Raw genomic sequence first — 18,939 nt, 5'->3', positions numbered from 1 at the left:
GTTCAAGGAGAAGATCTGGCCCATCCAAAGGAATGAAATCTCCAAACATTCCTCTCTACTCTTACTCATCTGATAACAAGTGAGTGCAATAATTTGTAGAGGTACAGGATCTCTTCCTTTGGTGAAGATAGTATATTCCTCCCAGCTCTCACACAGGAGGACAATATACCATAAAATGTTTTTCTTCTTCTGAATGAGTGAATTTATCATGTTCCTCTATTTTTATTGGTGTTAGTCATATTTTAATGATAGGCAGAGCAGTCCAGACTAGGGAGTCCCAACAAAGTTGACTAGATCCTGAAATTTAGAATGAGGGATCAGTAAATTTGAGTTTATTGGGAAAGAGAAATATTCCCAGGACATACTGGTAACAAGTATTGAGTGAGTTTTAGAAATATGTTGATGAGATGGCTATTATTTCTCATTATGTGTGAAATAGTCTGACTCTCTCCAGCTGATATGTAATAGCTTATTTTTGTTTTTATAGAACAATTTTATTGGACTGTATGCATCTAGGAAAAGTGGAACTGTATTTCTTTACTTGCACTTTGGAAGATGTATTGACATTTGTGCTGATGTCCAGCTTTTACTTCTGTGCTTTGTCTTGTATCATTTTCCTTTGTAGAAAACCTGATTTACATAGCAGGAACTCTGGATGTATCTATGGAAATTCACAGAGGAGCCTTTTTAAGTCTGGAGACTTAGTTCTGAAATGAGATTCAGACTAAAATACCCCAAATTCCTGGAAAATTTCATTTTGTGTTAGCTGAGGAGAAGCAAGTTAGCAGTTGAATCTGCATTTCAGTTGAGGAAGACAGGTTTTGAGATATATTGGATCCTTATATGACAGATTTGTTTTCTGACCTCTTCATTAATTTCTTTGTAGCCAAATGCTTCTATATAGCTGTCTTACTTTCTGTCTCTCTGGAATCCTTTATTTCCTTTTATATTTTTCTTTCAATTATAAATAAAAAAGACACAAATGATCAACTCCTTATTTACTTTTTTAATGCTTTCATATGCTTCTTTCTCTCGTTTTCTTTATTAATCATTAATTAAGCAAAATTTGTACTTTAGCTTAGAAGTAAGAGAAGGTTGTACAACCCTTCAGTGAAACATTAAATAATAATCCTGTTCTAAGTAAATATCCCTTTAAACCGTATGCAATCTTGGACATTTACCATGAGAGTAGCACTTTTGGGTGAGGAAAGGGATTTTCCTTTTCTCTTCTCTGATTCAAATTCAATGGAAAATGAATGAAAAGTAAAAGAAGGGACCAAAAATCACAAATCCTCAGACAATAACAAGTGACTACATGAGACAAAGTTGAAAATTCTGCAGATGAAATCACATTAAGTGAGGTAGTCAGGACATGGAATTCTCTTATGCTCACCTGGCTCTATTAAAACAAACATAGATTGTCTAAGAGATGGAGATTGATAGAGAAATTTTACTAGGTTGTGCATATTTTTAAAAACATTGCCAAAAACAAAAGAAGTCTTTGTTCTCTGCTATTGACCTTCTGGCTAAAAATCTGGCACTATATCACAATCTTTAAGATATTTTTGGTTTGGGAAGGGAATTGAAGAGGCAGGGATACTTGATTCAGGACTTTGGCTTTCGTCAAAGGTATCAAAGAAGACCTTAGGAAGCTACTATGGGCAGGAATGCTATCATATCCCTACTACTGTTTGAACTTGTTTGCATCATGTCCTCCCTTCAGAATGACCTCTTCCTCAAATAAAACCATATTTCAAAATCATCCTCACTCTTCAAGGGTCTTGATCCTCTCCATGAAGCTTTCCTTATTTTTTCAAGGTGATGGGGACCTCACCTGCTCATCTCTCTGAGATCTCAGTGCCATTCACCTTTAATATATCCTCAGTAAATGTGCTGCAGTCATTGATGTTTCTATTCTCTTTCTCACTCTAGCATAGAACTTCTAGCATCAGGGCACATCCAGATCCACCGGAGGATCTAGTATAAACTGGATGCTCTTTCTCTCTTTGTAGAATGAGTGAGTGACCCAAGCAACTTTAATCATATAAGAATAGCTTTCCCCATTTCAGGAATCCTAAGAAAGGAATATATGAAGAAGGCACATGGGGAAGGCATTCTTAGTACAAATGAAATGAAATGAACAACTGTCAAGAGTCCTTAGTTTTGACTCATATGATTTGATAATTCTTCCTTTTGAAAAGTATTAATTTAAAGGATTTCTTAATGTTCTATGGTACTCACCCCATAGGTGGCTACACAAAAATTACCAACAGGCATTGGCCATAGTGTTTGCTATAGAGGAGATTAACAGAGATCCCAGGCTGTTGCCCAACATTTCCCTGGGATTCCACCTCTACAACACCTACCACAGTGATGAGAGAACCTTGGAGAGCTCCCTGAGATGGCTGTCTGGGGAGGATCAGCTCATCCCTAACTACAGCTGCTGGGAGCAGGACAGGTCTGTGGCAGTTATTGGAGGAGCCACATCTGTTCTTTCTGTCCAGATGGGGACCCTTCTCAACCTCTACAAGTTTCCACAGGTGAGTGATATTGAACCTGACATATTATACAGATTTATCAACCATAATAGTAGAAACATAACAGCTGCAATAGCAATAACTAGAACTTCTGAAGTTTTAAAAGTGCATTAAAGTTTTTAAAGTGCTTTATATCTCTGTTTCTTTTGATCCACACCACAAACTCATAAAGAAGCCATTATTATTACATCCATTTTCTAGAGAAAGATACTAAGTCTGCTAGAAGTCAGGTTGGTTGTCCACAATTATGCAATTAATAAGTTCCTGAGGCAAGATTTTACTTCTGATCCTTTTGACACAGTTCAACCCTGTGCCACTGTGCCATGCAGCCACCTCTATCATTAAGGAAGGCAAATCTCTTCTAGAATATAATACAGATTGCAGAGAAAGAATAGAATTGGAGCCATTTCGATTCCAATTTATGCAAGGATCTGGCAGGAACATGAATATTCTTGCCCACTACACAGATGAAGTTGCTAAACATTAGAAGAGTTAAAATATTTACTCTACATTGCTAGATTAGGGGTAGAATTTACATGCCTGGCCTAATTGGCATACCCATTCTGGTGTTCTTTTTCCATAATCCTGATGAAATACAGCATGGAAAGTCTATTACATCTCGTTCTATGTATTTCAATGTTAGTCCTGAATTTCTTGAGAAGAAAGCTATTTACAAAAGGAAGTTTGGGTATGACCACTGGTTTAGAAATTGCAGATTTGAGGGAACAATAACAAGAGTGCCTGTGGTGCTATGTTAAGAGCAGCCTATGTACTTTTAACAATGTGCAGATGGTGGAGCAAATTTCTGTCATTGACCATAATTAGACCAGGAGCCTTATTAAGGTTATAGAAGACACCTAGACACTTGCGATATGAGCAAATTCCTTTGAGAAAACAACTTATGTATTAATGATGGGAAAGAGTCTTCTCTGAATACTGGTCTTGCAGGTGGGCTAATCTGCATTTTTACATTGATGCTTACTAACTTTATCATTGCTGGTTATGAATGTATCTGGCTACTCTGTTAGTATAGAACTAAGAGAAGGAGTAGAGACAACTTTATGGAAATGAGATAAAAGAGGCCAGTATTTACTATGGAATTACTAAAATTCTAAAAAGGAAAGACAGAGTTATTCTCTACAATCCTTATGTTATGATAGTCATAGCTTCATTCTTCCCAGTAGCTCCCCAGATATAGATTCAGAATTGGGAGAGGGTGCTTAGAAGAGAAGATAAGGGGAGGTTTGTTTGGGTCATTAGCACTGATATCAGAAGGATTTCTCTTCTTACATTTGGAGATCAGAGGATAAAAAATGTTAAAGAGTTTGGGAATTAATTCTGAGTGGGGATTTAGAAAGCAAAATGAGATCTTTATGTCATGTGATCCCTGTATCAGATTTCATCTTTTATCATTCTTTTTGCTAGATGATGCATAACAAATGGTCCTGGACAGGGAAGAAGTAGATTGGTATAGCCATTCTGGTGTTCCTTTTCCATGATCCTGATGGAATAAAGCATGGAAGGAGAGGAGGAATGTGTCTGCTTCCCCATATTGTTGTTATACTTCATAATGTGATGTGTGGGCACATATGTGATCATTTAATATCGAAAAACAGGAGTTGTGATTAGAAAGAGCAGACATCAGTATTATTATTGGGTTAATGAACATTTTTACTGATTGGACTGATATTCCATTTCAAGGTTGGGGCAAAGAACCTCAGGGAGCTGGGCAACTTCTGTTGTCTCTTTCTGAACAGGTAGTATACTTGAGTTGTACTTGACTATAGTTATTGAGATCTCATCTGTTTAGTAGAGTTACTTTAGATTTGAAATTTAAGAAACTCTGCTGTTGCTAAGCCATGCTTTCAATTTCCTTTTTACTACATTCGTCTGAGAGTAGAAAAGATACTTCAGACCACTTGTGTACAGTTTTATAACCTATTGTGGGTGCCTTCAATTCTTTTGCAAATTATATTTTTGGTTCATTTCTTTAAATATTTCCCAATAAATTTAATTTTTTGAAGATACATCTTTTCAAATTTTGATCTCTAAAGTCTTTCCCACATTCTCATCCTTTTCCTACTCATTGAGAAAGCAAGCAATATGACATAAATTATACATGTGAAGTCATGCAAAACATATTTCCATATTAGCTGACACAAAACCCCACAAAATGAAACAAAAATAAAGTGAAAAGATTATGCTTCATTCTGTAAATCAGTTTATCTTTTCTCTCTCTGGAGGTAGGTAGCATATTTCATCATGGGCCATTTAGTGAGAAGGACCCATGCCCTTAGGTTCATTTTTGGCTCCTTGTCTTGACCATTGTCTTGATCATGGTAGGTAGATCTTTCACATTTGATCATCATCACGTGTATTACTATGTACAGTTCTCCCAATGCTGTTCACTCTGTTTTCCCTCAGTTCATGCCAGTTTTTCCTGTTCTCTCTGAAACTCTCTTGCTCATCATTTTTCATAGCACAGTAGTATTCCATCGCATTCATATGCCACTAGCTATTTATTTGTGCACAAAATTTAGAATCCCTTCAACTTTCCAATTCTTTATCACCATAAAAAAGAGCTGTAGGGGGCAGCTGGGTAGCTCAGTGGATTGAGAGCCAGGTCTAGAGACGGGAGGTCCTAGGTTCAAATTTGGCCTCAGACACTTCCCAGCTGTGTGACCCTGGGCAAGTCACTTAAACCCCATTGACTAAAAAAAGAGCTGTAATGAAATGTTAGCACATATAGGTCCTTTTCCTTTGATATCTTTGGGATACAGATATAGTAGAGGTTTTGCTTGCTCATAGGGCAAGCATATTTGTGTACTCCTTTGATCATATTTCCAAATAGTTCTGCAGAATGTTTGAATCAATTTACAATTCCACCAAAACTATATTAGTGACACCATTTTCCAATATCCTCTGTAATGTAGGTATAAAGTGAGTATTATAGGAGCAGCCAAGGGACCTAAGCAGGTGCTGTTGATGGAATATGAAGGGAAGGGAATCCCAAACCAAGGCAGTATGAGAGTTGGATAACCTCCCACAGCAGCTGGGTCAGGTCTCTTTTAAGCCCAAGGTTCTCTGCTATTGGCCCAGGGCTTGGAACCAATCCAGCCAAGACAGTTAAAATGTCTCCAGGAAGTTGACTGAAACTTCCTGAAACCTCGATTTGGAAATGGATAACTGGCTTGGAATGGCCTGCTCAACCAAGCTATAACGCAGATCTGACTGCTATTAAAGATGGCTGATGCTAAGGTAAGCAAGGTTTCAAGACTGTTTAGGCTCAAGGTTAACCAGGGCTTATTTGTAAATAACTGAGGAAGCAAAGGTAGGTGGGTGAAGGAAACCATATGACCTTCCCTAAATTGTTGATGTTGATTAATCCTGGAGCACAAGTTGATATTCCTAGGACCAGAGTAATGAGACCGCCTTGTGGGCAAATCCCAACTCTGTTGCTTGTTGCTGAGCCCAGAGGCTGGAGGCCCTGGATTAGTTGCAGTTGTTCTTGGTTGTAGCTGTTTCTCACTAGCTGGTATGTAAAATGTTATCTATGCCAAGGAATTATCGAATATTTGGCCTATAGTTAAATGGTCCCTACCTACCTAACAGAATCTCCCAAAAAACACCCTCGGGGCCCAAAAAACCCTCCTTCCTCCCTAACCCTCCAGGTGAGCCAGAGAAATGAAGTTATCAGGGTTAGAGGACTTCCTTTTATACCCTGTTCTTAACTGACACCCTGACACATGGACTAGGTGCTCTGCCTGGTTCTGTGTTCTAAAGTGGCAACTTCCAGCTTGCACCCCCAGAAATATGGCTACTCGTTTCTGCACATAACACCTCTCAAGTATTAGTCATTTCCTTTTTTATCATGTTACTCAATCAGATTAATTTGATATTTTATATCCCACCATTTTGCTAAAATTATTGATAGTTTCAACTAATGTCTTACTTGTATCTCTAGGATTTTCCACATATGCTATTGTGTCATCTGCAAACAGTTAGCTTTATTATCTCTTTACTGATGTGATTCCTTCTATTTCTTGTTCTTCTCTTATTGCTATTGCTAGCATTTCTAATATTATGCTGATATTATGCAATAATATTGCTGATAATACATATCCTTGTTTCAATTCTGATCTCATTGTGAAGGTTCCTAGCCTCTCAATTTCACAAATTGTACTTGCTAATGGTTTTAGGTAGATGCTTCTTATAATTTTAAGGAAAAAACACACCTCATTTATGCCAATGTTTTCCAGTGTTTTTAATAGGAATGAGTTGTATTTTGACAGAGGCTTTTTCCACATCTATTGAGATAATCGCATTTTTATTACTTTTGTTATTGATATCAATTATGTTGATAGTTTTTTTCTATATTAAACCATCCTTGAATTTTTGGTATAAATCCCATTCAGTTACAATGTATTATCTTTGTGACATATTTTGTAGTGTACGAGCTAGTATTTTACTTAGAAATTTTGCCTCTATATTTTTAAATGAAATTGGTCTATAATATTCTTTCTTTTTCTCTGTTTTTTTCTCTTCATGGTTTAGGTACCAGCACAATACTTGTCATAAAAAGAAGTTTGGCAAAACTTTCTTTATGATCTCACTCACTATGGTTTCCCTAGTAGACAAGGGGTCTCTGAACATGAGTCAATACTTCCTCATGTTGTAGATCTAGAGTAAGAATCCCCCTTCATTTGACTGCAAACTCCTTGACATTAAGGGCTCCTTTTTCCAATTTCTTTTTTTTTATTCTTAGTTATTAGTACAGGTCTTAACAAATAGGGGACACATTAATATTTATTTACTAATTATCTGAAGATCATTTTGGAAGGGATCAGTTTTAGATAAGAAATAAAGAATAATGGGAGAAGGAAAATGTGCAAAAAGGAGCTATGGAAAAATGGAAGGACATTATAGGATTCATTGAGCCATTAAAGAGCAAATACCCCAAAAGTAATTAATAACATTGGCTACAATATTAATAGAACCTTTGGACGTGCCTCATCTATAAGCTCTCAAAAACACACCTTACTTGGTGATATGTAAATGTTAGAAATGTTTAATAGGGAAGTGTTGTAGAGTGATGTGAGATGATACAACCCACCTAGGAACTCCCCAGGGTCAGTAAAGCACAAACCTTTGGCTTATAAAAGAACACAATTTCTTTTATAGAGGGATTAAGGAGAACTGGTAGGTAAGACCCTAACGCTCTTAAACTACACTCCACCCAAACTCCTATGTCTCCTCCAAAAGGAAAGCCTTCAGGCTCTTCTTTGGGCCCTGCCTACAGCTCCCTGCTCTATCTAAAAAACACAATGTTATCTGACTCTAAACTGATGTGTCCATTAGTGATTAACAAAAAAGGAAAGAAAAGCCTGGATGTGGCTGCCCTAAGTAACCTAAAGTCCCAGATGAAAATTTCTGGATTATCTTGGCCAAAGAGGATTTCTGGAGATGATCTCTGGAAGATGATCTCTATACTCAGGTAAATGGGTTCACTCCAAAGTAGATTCTCAACTAATAAGCCAATAATTTCTCCATAAAATTATGACTATCTAAGGAAAAATCTCTCAGAGCAAAACCTCTTTTCAACTTGATGAAAAAGCAAGGCAGAGAGTAAGACTTCTTTCCAGATTAGAGGAAATCCAAGAAGGAAGTAGTGACAGTTCAAATAATCGAACTCTCACCATTCCTTTCTCTTTCTCAGAATCCTATCCCAAGGCTTGTATAAAAATTCCCTTCTTTTAGCTACTCACTGAAATCACTCTTATCCCTAACTTATTCCTACATTTCGCCCTCTGAGGATCTAACCAAATCTACAGATTTGTTATATGCTTATCACTATATAACACCCCCCCCATTCTAAACCCATTCTATCTTATTTATTTAGTCCCAGGACAAACAGCTCTTATCTAAAACTTATTCATCTATTCCTCTCTAACATTACCTTACTCCAAAGAATTTAGGTGAAAAGGGAAATAATAAGCAGTTACGTAAAAGAAAACAAATACAAAAGTTACAATAACATTAGCAAAACTTAATATACAGAATGTAACAAAAATTGTAAAGATAAAGTTACAGATAACACAATGTAGCATATGCTTTACATTAAACGAAACTAACTATGCAAAAAACTTATGCAAAATGTATCTCAAAACTCTTCATTGAAACAATTGCAAAATGAAACTTTTCCTTATGCTATACCTTATTCTAATACAGAAAACAAAACTGTCTACAGAAAACTGAAAATTGAATATTTTATCCTAAAAATCCTATCTTTGTAACCTTTAACTATTTACATATACTTTACAGATATGTAAAAAATAATTTCTGTACAAATTTATAAATATATACAGAATATTAAAATATAAATTTTTCTCTCTCTCAACTATTCACACTCAAATTTACATAAATATATATGAATATACATAAATGTACAAGAATATACAAAATATACAAAACTTGTATAAAATTTACAATATCTACACTTTTTACACACCTATTTACATACTGTAAGAACTAAGCAGGTTGCAAGCTGATGAACCCTGCAAGCTCACAGCCTCTAGTGGGGGATGGGTACACAAGGGCCAGTAACTGTAGAAGACTCTCCCCCATGAAGAGGCAGGCCCTGATGCTTCTACTTGAGGGAAAAAGGCCAGTGGTTTCACTGAGAGGATTTGATTTATTCTCCCCCATCTTGATGTTTTAGTTGAGAGAAGGAGTATCCCCATAAGAAGAGATGTTTCTGGCTAAAGGGTGAAGTTCACAATCAAGGACAAGTGATAAAAATCAAAAGGGCCCACACAGCTGAACTTCCCAGCCAACTACCAGTCCTTGATGGAATATGGATAATTTCTCTTGGTGGGTCAATGTACTATAACCTTTCCCAACTGAAGAAATCAAATGCTATCTGAACTATAGAATAACTCTTTTAATAACAAAGGGAAATAGATGGGAAGGGAATGATTGTAAGGAAATATGGATAAGAAGGTCTCTACAGCTGGTTAATTGAGCTTTGGGGCTAGCTTCACCCTGGCTGGGCAAAGCCCCCCCCTTCACAGTTCTTCTTCTCTCTTCTCTATCTATACCACTAAGATCTAGCTAATAAAGTAACTGAGTAAGCTTTAGATATAATATTGGTATTGTTGATTGGAGGTCTGTAGAGATAATGATGTTTGTCTCAACAAACTGCCTGCAAGGTAGTCTGTTTGAATGTGGGTCAGTCATGTCAAACAAGATTTGCAGGGTAATAGCACAAAGCACAACTGGTATGAGGTTTTGCTAAGGCCTAGGAGTCTGGTTCCTACTACCCTCTACCCTAGCTCCCCAAAAACCCAGTAAGTACTCTGCTTTGGGGGGTTCCCCCTTGTTCCAGCTGTCCTCAACTGCCCTTGGCATCTTGGGTTTCCATGGATTGCACCCCAATTGGGATCCTTAGGTTACAATACTTATACAAAACTTGTAATATCTACATATTTACATACGTATTTACACACTTACCCTATGTTATACTATAATACAAATCCTATATACAAAATATTACAAATATATACAAAGTATATTACAGATATGTACATATTTGTGTAAGAAAATCACCAACCTCTGATGATATTAAAAAACAAAACCCCAAAACAAAAAATCTATATAATCCTATATGTATCCTGATGTTACCTGAGTGAAATATCCCAAATACATTTCATCTAGGTAAGACCTCGTGAAGCTAATATGAATATCTTTTATTAATTTGTCCTAAATATATATGTTGGATGCAATTATACTCATCAGATCTTCAGATATCCCTCTTCCCATGTTGTCTGTTGTCTCTCTTCTTCTATCTTCTTCCTCCTTCCTCTTCCTGCAGTGCTATAATATGTACTGATGTATGTATCTATAGTGACCATGTGTTGTGTGCAAAATCATATAAAACTTTGCAGAACATTACAATTTAAATACAAATCAGTTCATTATCCACTTATGTAGTAGATCCTTGTATAAAAGTCTATTGTTCTATCAATGTCCTATCTGTTATACTTCCTCTGTGATTCTTCACGATATCTTCTTTCTTCAGTCCTCTCCTTCTGCTCTGTTGTCCTCTCCATCTGATCCATTATCCTCTTCTCTGATCTTTCTGACTGTAGACATGTTGCCTGATGATAATTTCTCAGCTATCTCTCTATCTTCTTCTTCTTCTGTATCTCTGACTTCTCCTTTTCCTTCTACTACTCTAGGAACCTTTTTAACATGCGAGCAAAGGAACCATGACTCTTTGTCTAAAACTCTTATAGCAGAAGGTGAAGTTAAAATTACAGTGAATGGACCAAACCATGATTGTTATGTTGCTGAGGTTTTATTAAAAATTTTTATATAAACTGAGTCACCTGGCTTAATATTATGTAATGAATAAGCCAGAGGACCACTCTGAACTAAAAGCCCCATATCTTGCAGTTCTCTTAATCTCTCTTGTAAGGCACTTATATAGGTTGCTATCTGGATTTCACCCCCTAATATCAAAGCATAGGCAGTTGTACAACTCTCGGCTTGTAAAGGTAGATGACCATACAATATTTCAAATGGAAACACATGAATATCAGTCCTTGGTCTTGTATGGATATAGAATACTAGGGATAAGATATCTGGCCATTTCAGATGCATCTCGGTACAAAGTTTCCCTGTCATGGTCTTTATTTATTTATTTATTCTTTCTACTTGACATGAACTCTGTGGATGCTAAGGAACATGAAACTTTGCTGAGATTCTCAAGTTCTCATACACTTGCTTTAGAATGATGTCTGTGAAATGGGCCCCTTCATCTGAATACATTTTGACTGGTACTCCAAATCTTGGAACAATCTCCCTCAGCAAGATCTTAACAACAAACACTGACGTGTTCTTAGCAGATAGAAATGCTTCTGGCCATCTTGTCAATCTATCTACCAATAACAAACATTACTTACATTTTCCTGTTTTGGGCATAGTAATATAATCTATTTGAAGATTTTCAAAAAGAGTGTAAGCTAACAGTCTCCCACCTACACATCTTTTCTTAAATACACTTTGATTGAATTTCTGATAAATAGTAGAGTTAGAGCAGATCTTCTTTCCCACAGTAGTAATTCCTGGGGCTATACACATGCTCTTTACAGTATCAACCAAAGCCTGTGTCCCAAAATGGCCTTTGTTATGAAGAGTCTGGCAAATATGATTGAAAAATGCCTTTGGGAGTGTTGGCTTTCCAGTTGATGATATCTATATGCTGTTCTCTTTCCTAGCTCCAAAATTATGCTGCCATGTTTGAATTTCTGTATCTAACTATGCTCTTTCAAGATCTTTAGATTCTATGGCTCAGAGATTCCTTATGTAGTCTGGGGCATTTTGTGCAGCATAATGAGCAGTAACATCAGCACAATGATTACCTTGAGAAACTGGATCTCTGCCAAAAGTATGGGTTCTGCAGTGTATTGCAGTCATTTTTTTTGTTTTTGTAATAGTAGCCAGTAACTCTGTGATAATATCTGCGTGAGCTATCTGCTTTACCCCTGATGTTATAAAGCCACTCTGTTTCCAGATGGAACCAGTTGCATGGCAGATAGAGAATGCATATTGGGAATCTGTATAGATATTAGCCTTTTTGCCTTCAGATAACATACAGGCATATTTCAGAGCTACCAACTCTGCCCCTTGTGCACTCATGTTCTTGGGTAATGAACCATACCACAGTGTCTCAAACCCAGTGACCACTGTGGCCCCTATAAAATGGATACCATTCTGCATGAAAGATGAACCATCTGTATAAAGCACAAGGTCAGGATTATCCAATGTGTATCTTTCAAATCCTGCATTGGTTGTTCTATTAATTGGACCACTTCTGTATAGTCATGCAATGGTTCTCCACTTGTAGGCAAATCAGGTAATACTGTATCTGGATTTAAAACACTACACCTCTTAATTTGTATGTTTTCATTCTCAAGAAGAACTATATCATATTTGACTATATGTTGGTCAGGAAAAGCTGGAGTGAGATATTTCAACATAAGGCCTTTCAATTTGGTATGGGCAAAATACTGTCAATGGGCATCTGAGAACTAAGTCTGTAGACTTTTGCACTAACAATGCAGCAGCAGCCACTCCACGCAAACATAGAGCTATCCCAGTTGCAATAGGATCTAGTTGTGCACTGTAGTATGAAATTGGGCAATAATTTGGCCTTAAAGTCTATGCAAGAACACCTGAAGCTATCTCCTTCCACTCATTAACAAATAGTACATAAGGTTTTTCATAATCTGGGATCCCTAATGCTGGAGCAGATAGAATTGCTTCCTTAAGTTTTGTTATAACCTGTAGATTTTCTGGTTTCAATTTGAGTGGTTCAGGTTCTGTATCTCTTGTTAAATCTGTAAGTATTTTTGTCAATTCACTATAACCAGGGATCCATTGTCTGCAGAAACATGTTGTACCCAGTATGACTCGTAGTTGTTTCTTAGTCTTTGGGACTATTAGCTTCTGGATGTCTGCTATACATTTTTGGGAAATGCTTCTAGAACCCTTAGATAAAACTGTTATTTTTAAAAATGATGAAGGCTAATATTATAAGGGAAAATAGTATTTTAATTAAAGCCATGCAGATAGAGATAAATCGGCCATGCATCTGTAAAAATCTATTTAAAATGCCCGCTAGTACCTATCTCCTTCCATCTTGTCTCTCTTGTACACCAGCGAGCCCGCTCAGGTAGCAAAAAAGTAAGTTCAAAGCCACTTCCCAATATTTAGAGCTGTCCCTCACCTTGAAGATGTCATATAAAACAGGAAACCCATTGGACCACGGGAAATGTAGTTCCAAGGTCCCCCACATGTCCACAGGAAGTTTGTCAAACACTACACATCTTGAGGCTCAATACTTCCAAATAGAACCCCAGTAATTTTAAATAACACAAAACAAATCCCAAATACTCAACTCTCAGTAGTCACCACTGAAGATACCTTATGTCCCCTTTTACACAACTCACAGAAAAGAAATTTCTTATCTCTTAAACACATTTTAGCACTGGGAGAAGCTAAAAGTACATGATCTACAAAATGAACAAGTTTACTATCTTTGAATGAGGTTTCACAGAACCCTTGAGACAAACTACTCCAACAGAAACTTCTTCCCTTCCAGGTTAAAGCAAATATCTTTTGTGAGTCTTTGTGTTTTGGTATAAAAAAGAAAGCAGAACATGTCTACCATCATGAAATATCTAGCACTGCTTGGTATTGATGAGATAATTGTAGCCAGACTTGGAGCAATTGGATGGGGCTTCACTACCTGGTCATTAATAGCCCTTAAATCTTGGACAAATTTATAACAAGATCTTCCATTTTCATCCAATTTTGGTTTCTTTATTGGAAGTATAGGTGTATTGAACTCTGAAATACATAGGACTATAATTTCTTGTTCCAATAATGACTCTATTTTAGGGGTGATACCAGCTATTGCCTCTTTGCTTAAAGGATGTTGTGCTATGCAAGGTGATGGACCTCATTTGGTCTTAACTTTAACTAGAGTTGCAGATTTTAAAGACCAATATCTGTAGAATGAAAAACCCATACCTGTTCTGGTATATCTTCAGGTATATGATAAACTCTACTTCTTTCTCCTTCTGTCTCAATTGTATCTAAGAATAACATTGGGAAAAGATCCAGAGCTCTTTCAGGAAGTTCTAAATTTATATCCCCTGTTGATTTATATTGAATAGTAGCCCTTAATTTACATAAAAATTTCTCTGAATTAAATTCATAGGCAAATTGGTCATTAGCAAGAGTGTTCTACAGACAAAGGACCCACTGATATCATTTTGGGTTCCAACTTCTTTACTTTGTGGTCTTCCAGTTACTTCTACCACCTCTGTAGTTCCTATGGTCTTACAATCTCCTGGGTATGTTTGCAGAACAGATTTAAAAGCCCCTGTGTCCATAAGACAATCATAAATCTGTTCCCCCCACTTTCAGAGTAACATGAGGCTCTCTGCAGCTCAGTGGAGAATGTGTTTGAATAATAGAAGCCAGCACATCTGGATCAGGCAACTGCAGCCCTAGTTCCTGTCCATCACCTGCTACTTTCTCATTTACTCCTACATCCTTGATTTCCTCTGGTCCTCCAGCATTATCATTTTGCCAAGATTTTTGTGACTCACTCCACCTTCTATTGGTCTCTGCATTTCCATTGCTCACATTTATAATTAAATCATCAATTTATACATTACTTTCTACACTATTTACATTAATTATTTCATTTACTTCATTATTTACATTCACTATTTCACCATTTTCATTACTTATTACATCATTGTTACATTCTTTAAATTCATTATCATTACCAATTTCTTTTCCACAATCATTATCTAAACTTATTTTAACCATACCATCCTTTTCACATCTTCATGCTGAGCAGGCTCCCTTTAGCAAATCAACCTTCTAGGCATTCCTTTCAGTCACCTGGGAATACTTTGGCCTTTCTCCTGTTAGGATAAAATCTTATATACTTTGTAAATCCATATTTTTCAGGGAAACACTGCTACACACATGATTATAGCAACTATTATTACTATTACAAGCATTACTATTCTATCCATTATTAAACCTATTTATACCATTACAATTTTGCCTACATCCATTATTATATCCATTGCCTTGGTTTCCTCTATTTTGAGCTGCAAATTTACCTCTGTGTCTACACTCTCTAGCCATGTGCCCAACTTCATTACATAAAAAACATCTGGGAGGATTTTGCCTGGTTTGTCTATGATTGTATTCCTGCCTTGGAGATCTGTAAAGGACTGTATCAGTATTAACTTGCTGTATCTCATTCTCCTGGATCTTTTTTATTAGCTTCTTTTAATTGCTTTCTCTGTTTTTCTATAACCTCAGTCTTATCATCCTCTTGTCTGTCTAACTCATCCTGATAGATGTAAGTGGCCATTCTTTTTAGCTCATTTAGTCCCATGGTAAACCAATTTGGGCAGTTACTCCTGAAATAGGTCTTTACCACAGAGCGGGCATTATTTACAAATTGCCTCCTGATATAACTTAAAATCTCATCAGAGAGCAGATCCAGACCAAACCAACATTCCCCACAGTCAATAATTCTACGAGGAAGCTAGCTGGAGTCTCCCCTTTATCCTGCCTTAGTCTCTCAAACTTTGACCATGTGCCTGGGCTTTTGGAGTTAGCCCTCATGCTCTCTAATAGAGACTCCCTTGTCATTCCTATTTGCCTATAATTTTCTACCAAATTAGTTTCCAGGTCATTTTATTCCAGCAACCATGGAGTGAAATCAGTGTTATCATATCTCTGCTCTACAATCTGCTCTTTCTCCCTTTTTGTCAATATTTCATCGAGAAGTAAATAAAAATCTTGATACATCATATTGTAGATTCTGATTACTCTCTCTAATTCCTTCACTACCTGGATTGGTTCTTCTTCATACTTTGGAATCATTTTCTTCAATGATTGTAGTTCTCCCTGGGTAAAGCTTTTATGCTGCCTAAGATGTACTATTCCCTGGTCAGCAGTTACATAAGACACATCATGTAGAGGACAGAGCTTAACTGGCTGCTGTTCTAAAGTTGAAGCCTCTAGATCTAGCTTTATAGGAGTTTGCTTTTATTCAGCCCCATAAAGCTTCACTATGCTCTGGTTCTTTAAATCATCAGACATACCAGTAAGCTTTCTTAGTTGTTCACAAGTAGCTTTTATCTTATCTAATTTCTCTTGCAAGGCAACCACAAGAGTCTTTTACTCAGCAATACCAAAATTCAGAAACCTAAAAACATTGTATCATTTTACCATACATTTTAATCCTTTAACCAACATGTATATAATACCACATAGTATTGTTCCTGATAGTACATAACATAACCCTATTTGTATAGTTGCTTCGGTATAAGGAAGCAATAGTTCAAATTCCATTTATCCATGAAACAAATCAGGTATGATCACCATAAAAAATAGGGAATTAGGGAGAAATAATATCCCCAAAATATTTTTTAATTGTGATACAACAAGTATTTAGGATACTAGCTGTTGTTCTACAATTATAGAGCAAATAGCAGTAAAACTACTGTTTAATTCCACTATATATTGTACTTAGAACAAGTATCAGTTTTTAGAATGAAGCTGAGAGAAAAACTGGCAAATGGTATCTCCCAGTACTCCCCTCAGCTCAACTATGCAGTGGAAAGTTCCAATAGAATGTTCCCTGAGCCCCTTGGCCACAGAATTCTACTCAAAATGGCTACCTGCCAGTCAGAGACCAGTACCAGCAACAGCAAGATTCTACATCTCTGCCTGAGCTCTGGCAAAGCAGTTCACAGAATTCTAATAAGTTGTGAATGACAGTTACCCCCAAAAATTCAAAAAATCCTCTGGTTCTAGCCTACCTGGCTCAGCCAAGTGTAATAGGGGACTATCCTAGACAGATGTGAGATGATATAACTCACCTAGAAACTACCCAGGGCCAGTAAAACACAAACCCTTGGCTTATAAAAACACAATTTATTTAATAGAGGGAGTAAGGGGAAATGGTAGGTAAGACCCTAATACTCTTAAAATTAACTCCACCCAAACTCCTATGTCTCCTGGAAAATGAGAGCCTTTGGTTTCTTCTTTGAGCCCTGCCTATAGCTCCCTGCTCTATCTAAAAAAACCAACACTGCTGGGATGGCAGCTTAGAAGCAGCAAGGCTCCAGACCTCTGAAAACCCTTCAACATCAATCAAAGGTAAAGGGATTTGAGGGGACAGAAAACCAAACCTGACAACAGAACAGAGCTAGGGGATCCTCCTCCTAAACCCAACTTAAAAGGTATGCAAAAAAAGGCTGAGGCTTCCGGGTTAAGATGGCGGCAGAGTAAGAAGCAGCTCTAAACCTCTCCTGACCGAAACACACAAAACTCCTCAAGGGGACATAAAAACAAGTCCAGACGAACGGAGGAACCCCACAACAGGACACAGCGTGGAAGGTACGTGGAATCGAGACATTTCCAAGCTAAAAAGGGCTCTCACTCAAGCGCAAGCTGAGCAACCGCCCCACCCCCACCCCCTCCACACTCTCCTATAGCTCTGAACCCAGCTAAAAAGAAATAGAGCAAGTTTGGGGCACCCATCGAGTCATCAGCAGCTCCGGGACCTGTTCCTGAGAGCAGCAAGACTTAGGACCCCATTAAGTCAAGAACGCACGCGAAATCTGAGCGCGCGCGGGAGCGGACGCTGGGAGCGGAGCGCCGGCTGAGCAGAGGCGTGGGTGCCGGCTGAGCAGAGGCGTGGGTGGAGGTAAACACAACCAGGAACTAAAGCCTAAGTGGGGAACCAGTGCAGACGGGTATACGACTGTGGAAGTAGCGCCCTGAGACTTGTAAAGAAACCTCCTGCAGAGGTTCAAGCAAGGGAATCCACCAGGGGGCTTGACCTTGGAAAAAACTAGATCTCAGTCCTCAGGAGCCAATAGATCTCAGACAGACACTGAGAGCGAGGATAAACCTGAGAAGCTGCTGGGCTAATGATGGCTAACCAGTTACAGGAAATTCAGAAGAGAAAGAATAATAACAAAAAAAAGAAGTCTTTAACACTCGACAGCTTCTACACAGAGAAAATCCAGACAACCGAGCAAACAGAGGAGGAGAACAAACAACCATCCAGACCCTCCCCAAATAAGGAAAACTCCTCACAACCTATGGAAGAGTTCAAATCTGAGATTTTGAGGAAAATGGAAGAGATCTGGCAAGAAAATAACAGCTTAAAAGGTAGAATCTTGCAACTGGAAAGCGAGGCTCAGAAACCAAATGAACTGATAAGCAAATTGAACACAAGAAATGACCAGATTGAAAAGGAATACCAGAAGCTCATGGCCGAAAACAAGAAGATTATGGCCGAAAATCAAAAGATTATGGCCGATTACCAGAAGATTATGGCCGAAAATCAATCCCTAAAGGCTAGAATTGAGCAAGTAGAAACTAATGATCTCTCAAGACAACAAGAACAAATAAAACAAAGCCAAAAGACTGAAAAAATAGAAGGAAACATGAAATATCTCAATGAGAGAGTGACAGACCAAGAAAACCGGTCTAGAAGAGACAATTTGAGAATAATTGGTCTTCCAGAAAAACCAGAAATTAATAAAAACCTGGACTCTATACTAACAGAAATAATTCAGCAAAATTGCCCTGAAGTCCTACAACAAGAGGGCAATATAGACATTGAAAGGATTCATAGAACACCTGCGGCATTCGATCAAGAAAGGAAAACACCAAGAAACATCATTGCAAAATTCAAGAGTTTCCAAGCAAAAGAAAAAATCTTACAAGAAGCCAGAAAGAAACAATTCAAATATCAAGGAGCAACAATCAGGATCACACAGGATCT

General features: G+C 37.5%; 1 protein-coding gene across 1 annotated transcript in view; it reads left to right on the top strand.

The window, feature by feature from the left end:
• LOC123230482 (vomeronasal type-2 receptor 26-like) overlaps positions 1-18,939 on the top strand; it is a 47,107-nt gene that overhangs the window by 679 nt on the left and 27,489 nt on the right. The window contains exon 2 of the mRNA XM_044656628.1: positions 2,249-2,540. Coding sequence (XP_044512563.1) covers positions 2,249-2,540 — 292 coding nt within the window. The remainder of the gene's footprint in view (positions 1-2,248; positions 2,541-18,939) is intronic.

The sequence above is a fragment of the Gracilinanus agilis genome, chromosome 1, assembly GCF_016433145.1.
Source record: "Gracilinanus agilis isolate LMUSP501 chromosome 1, AgileGrace, whole genome shotgun sequence".
Taxonomy (NCBI): Eukaryota; Metazoa; Chordata; class Mammalia; order Didelphimorphia; family Didelphidae; genus Gracilinanus; species Gracilinanus agilis.
The sequence above is the reverse complement of the archived record's forward strand: the minus strand, read 5'-3'. Positions and strand labels throughout refer to the sequence as shown.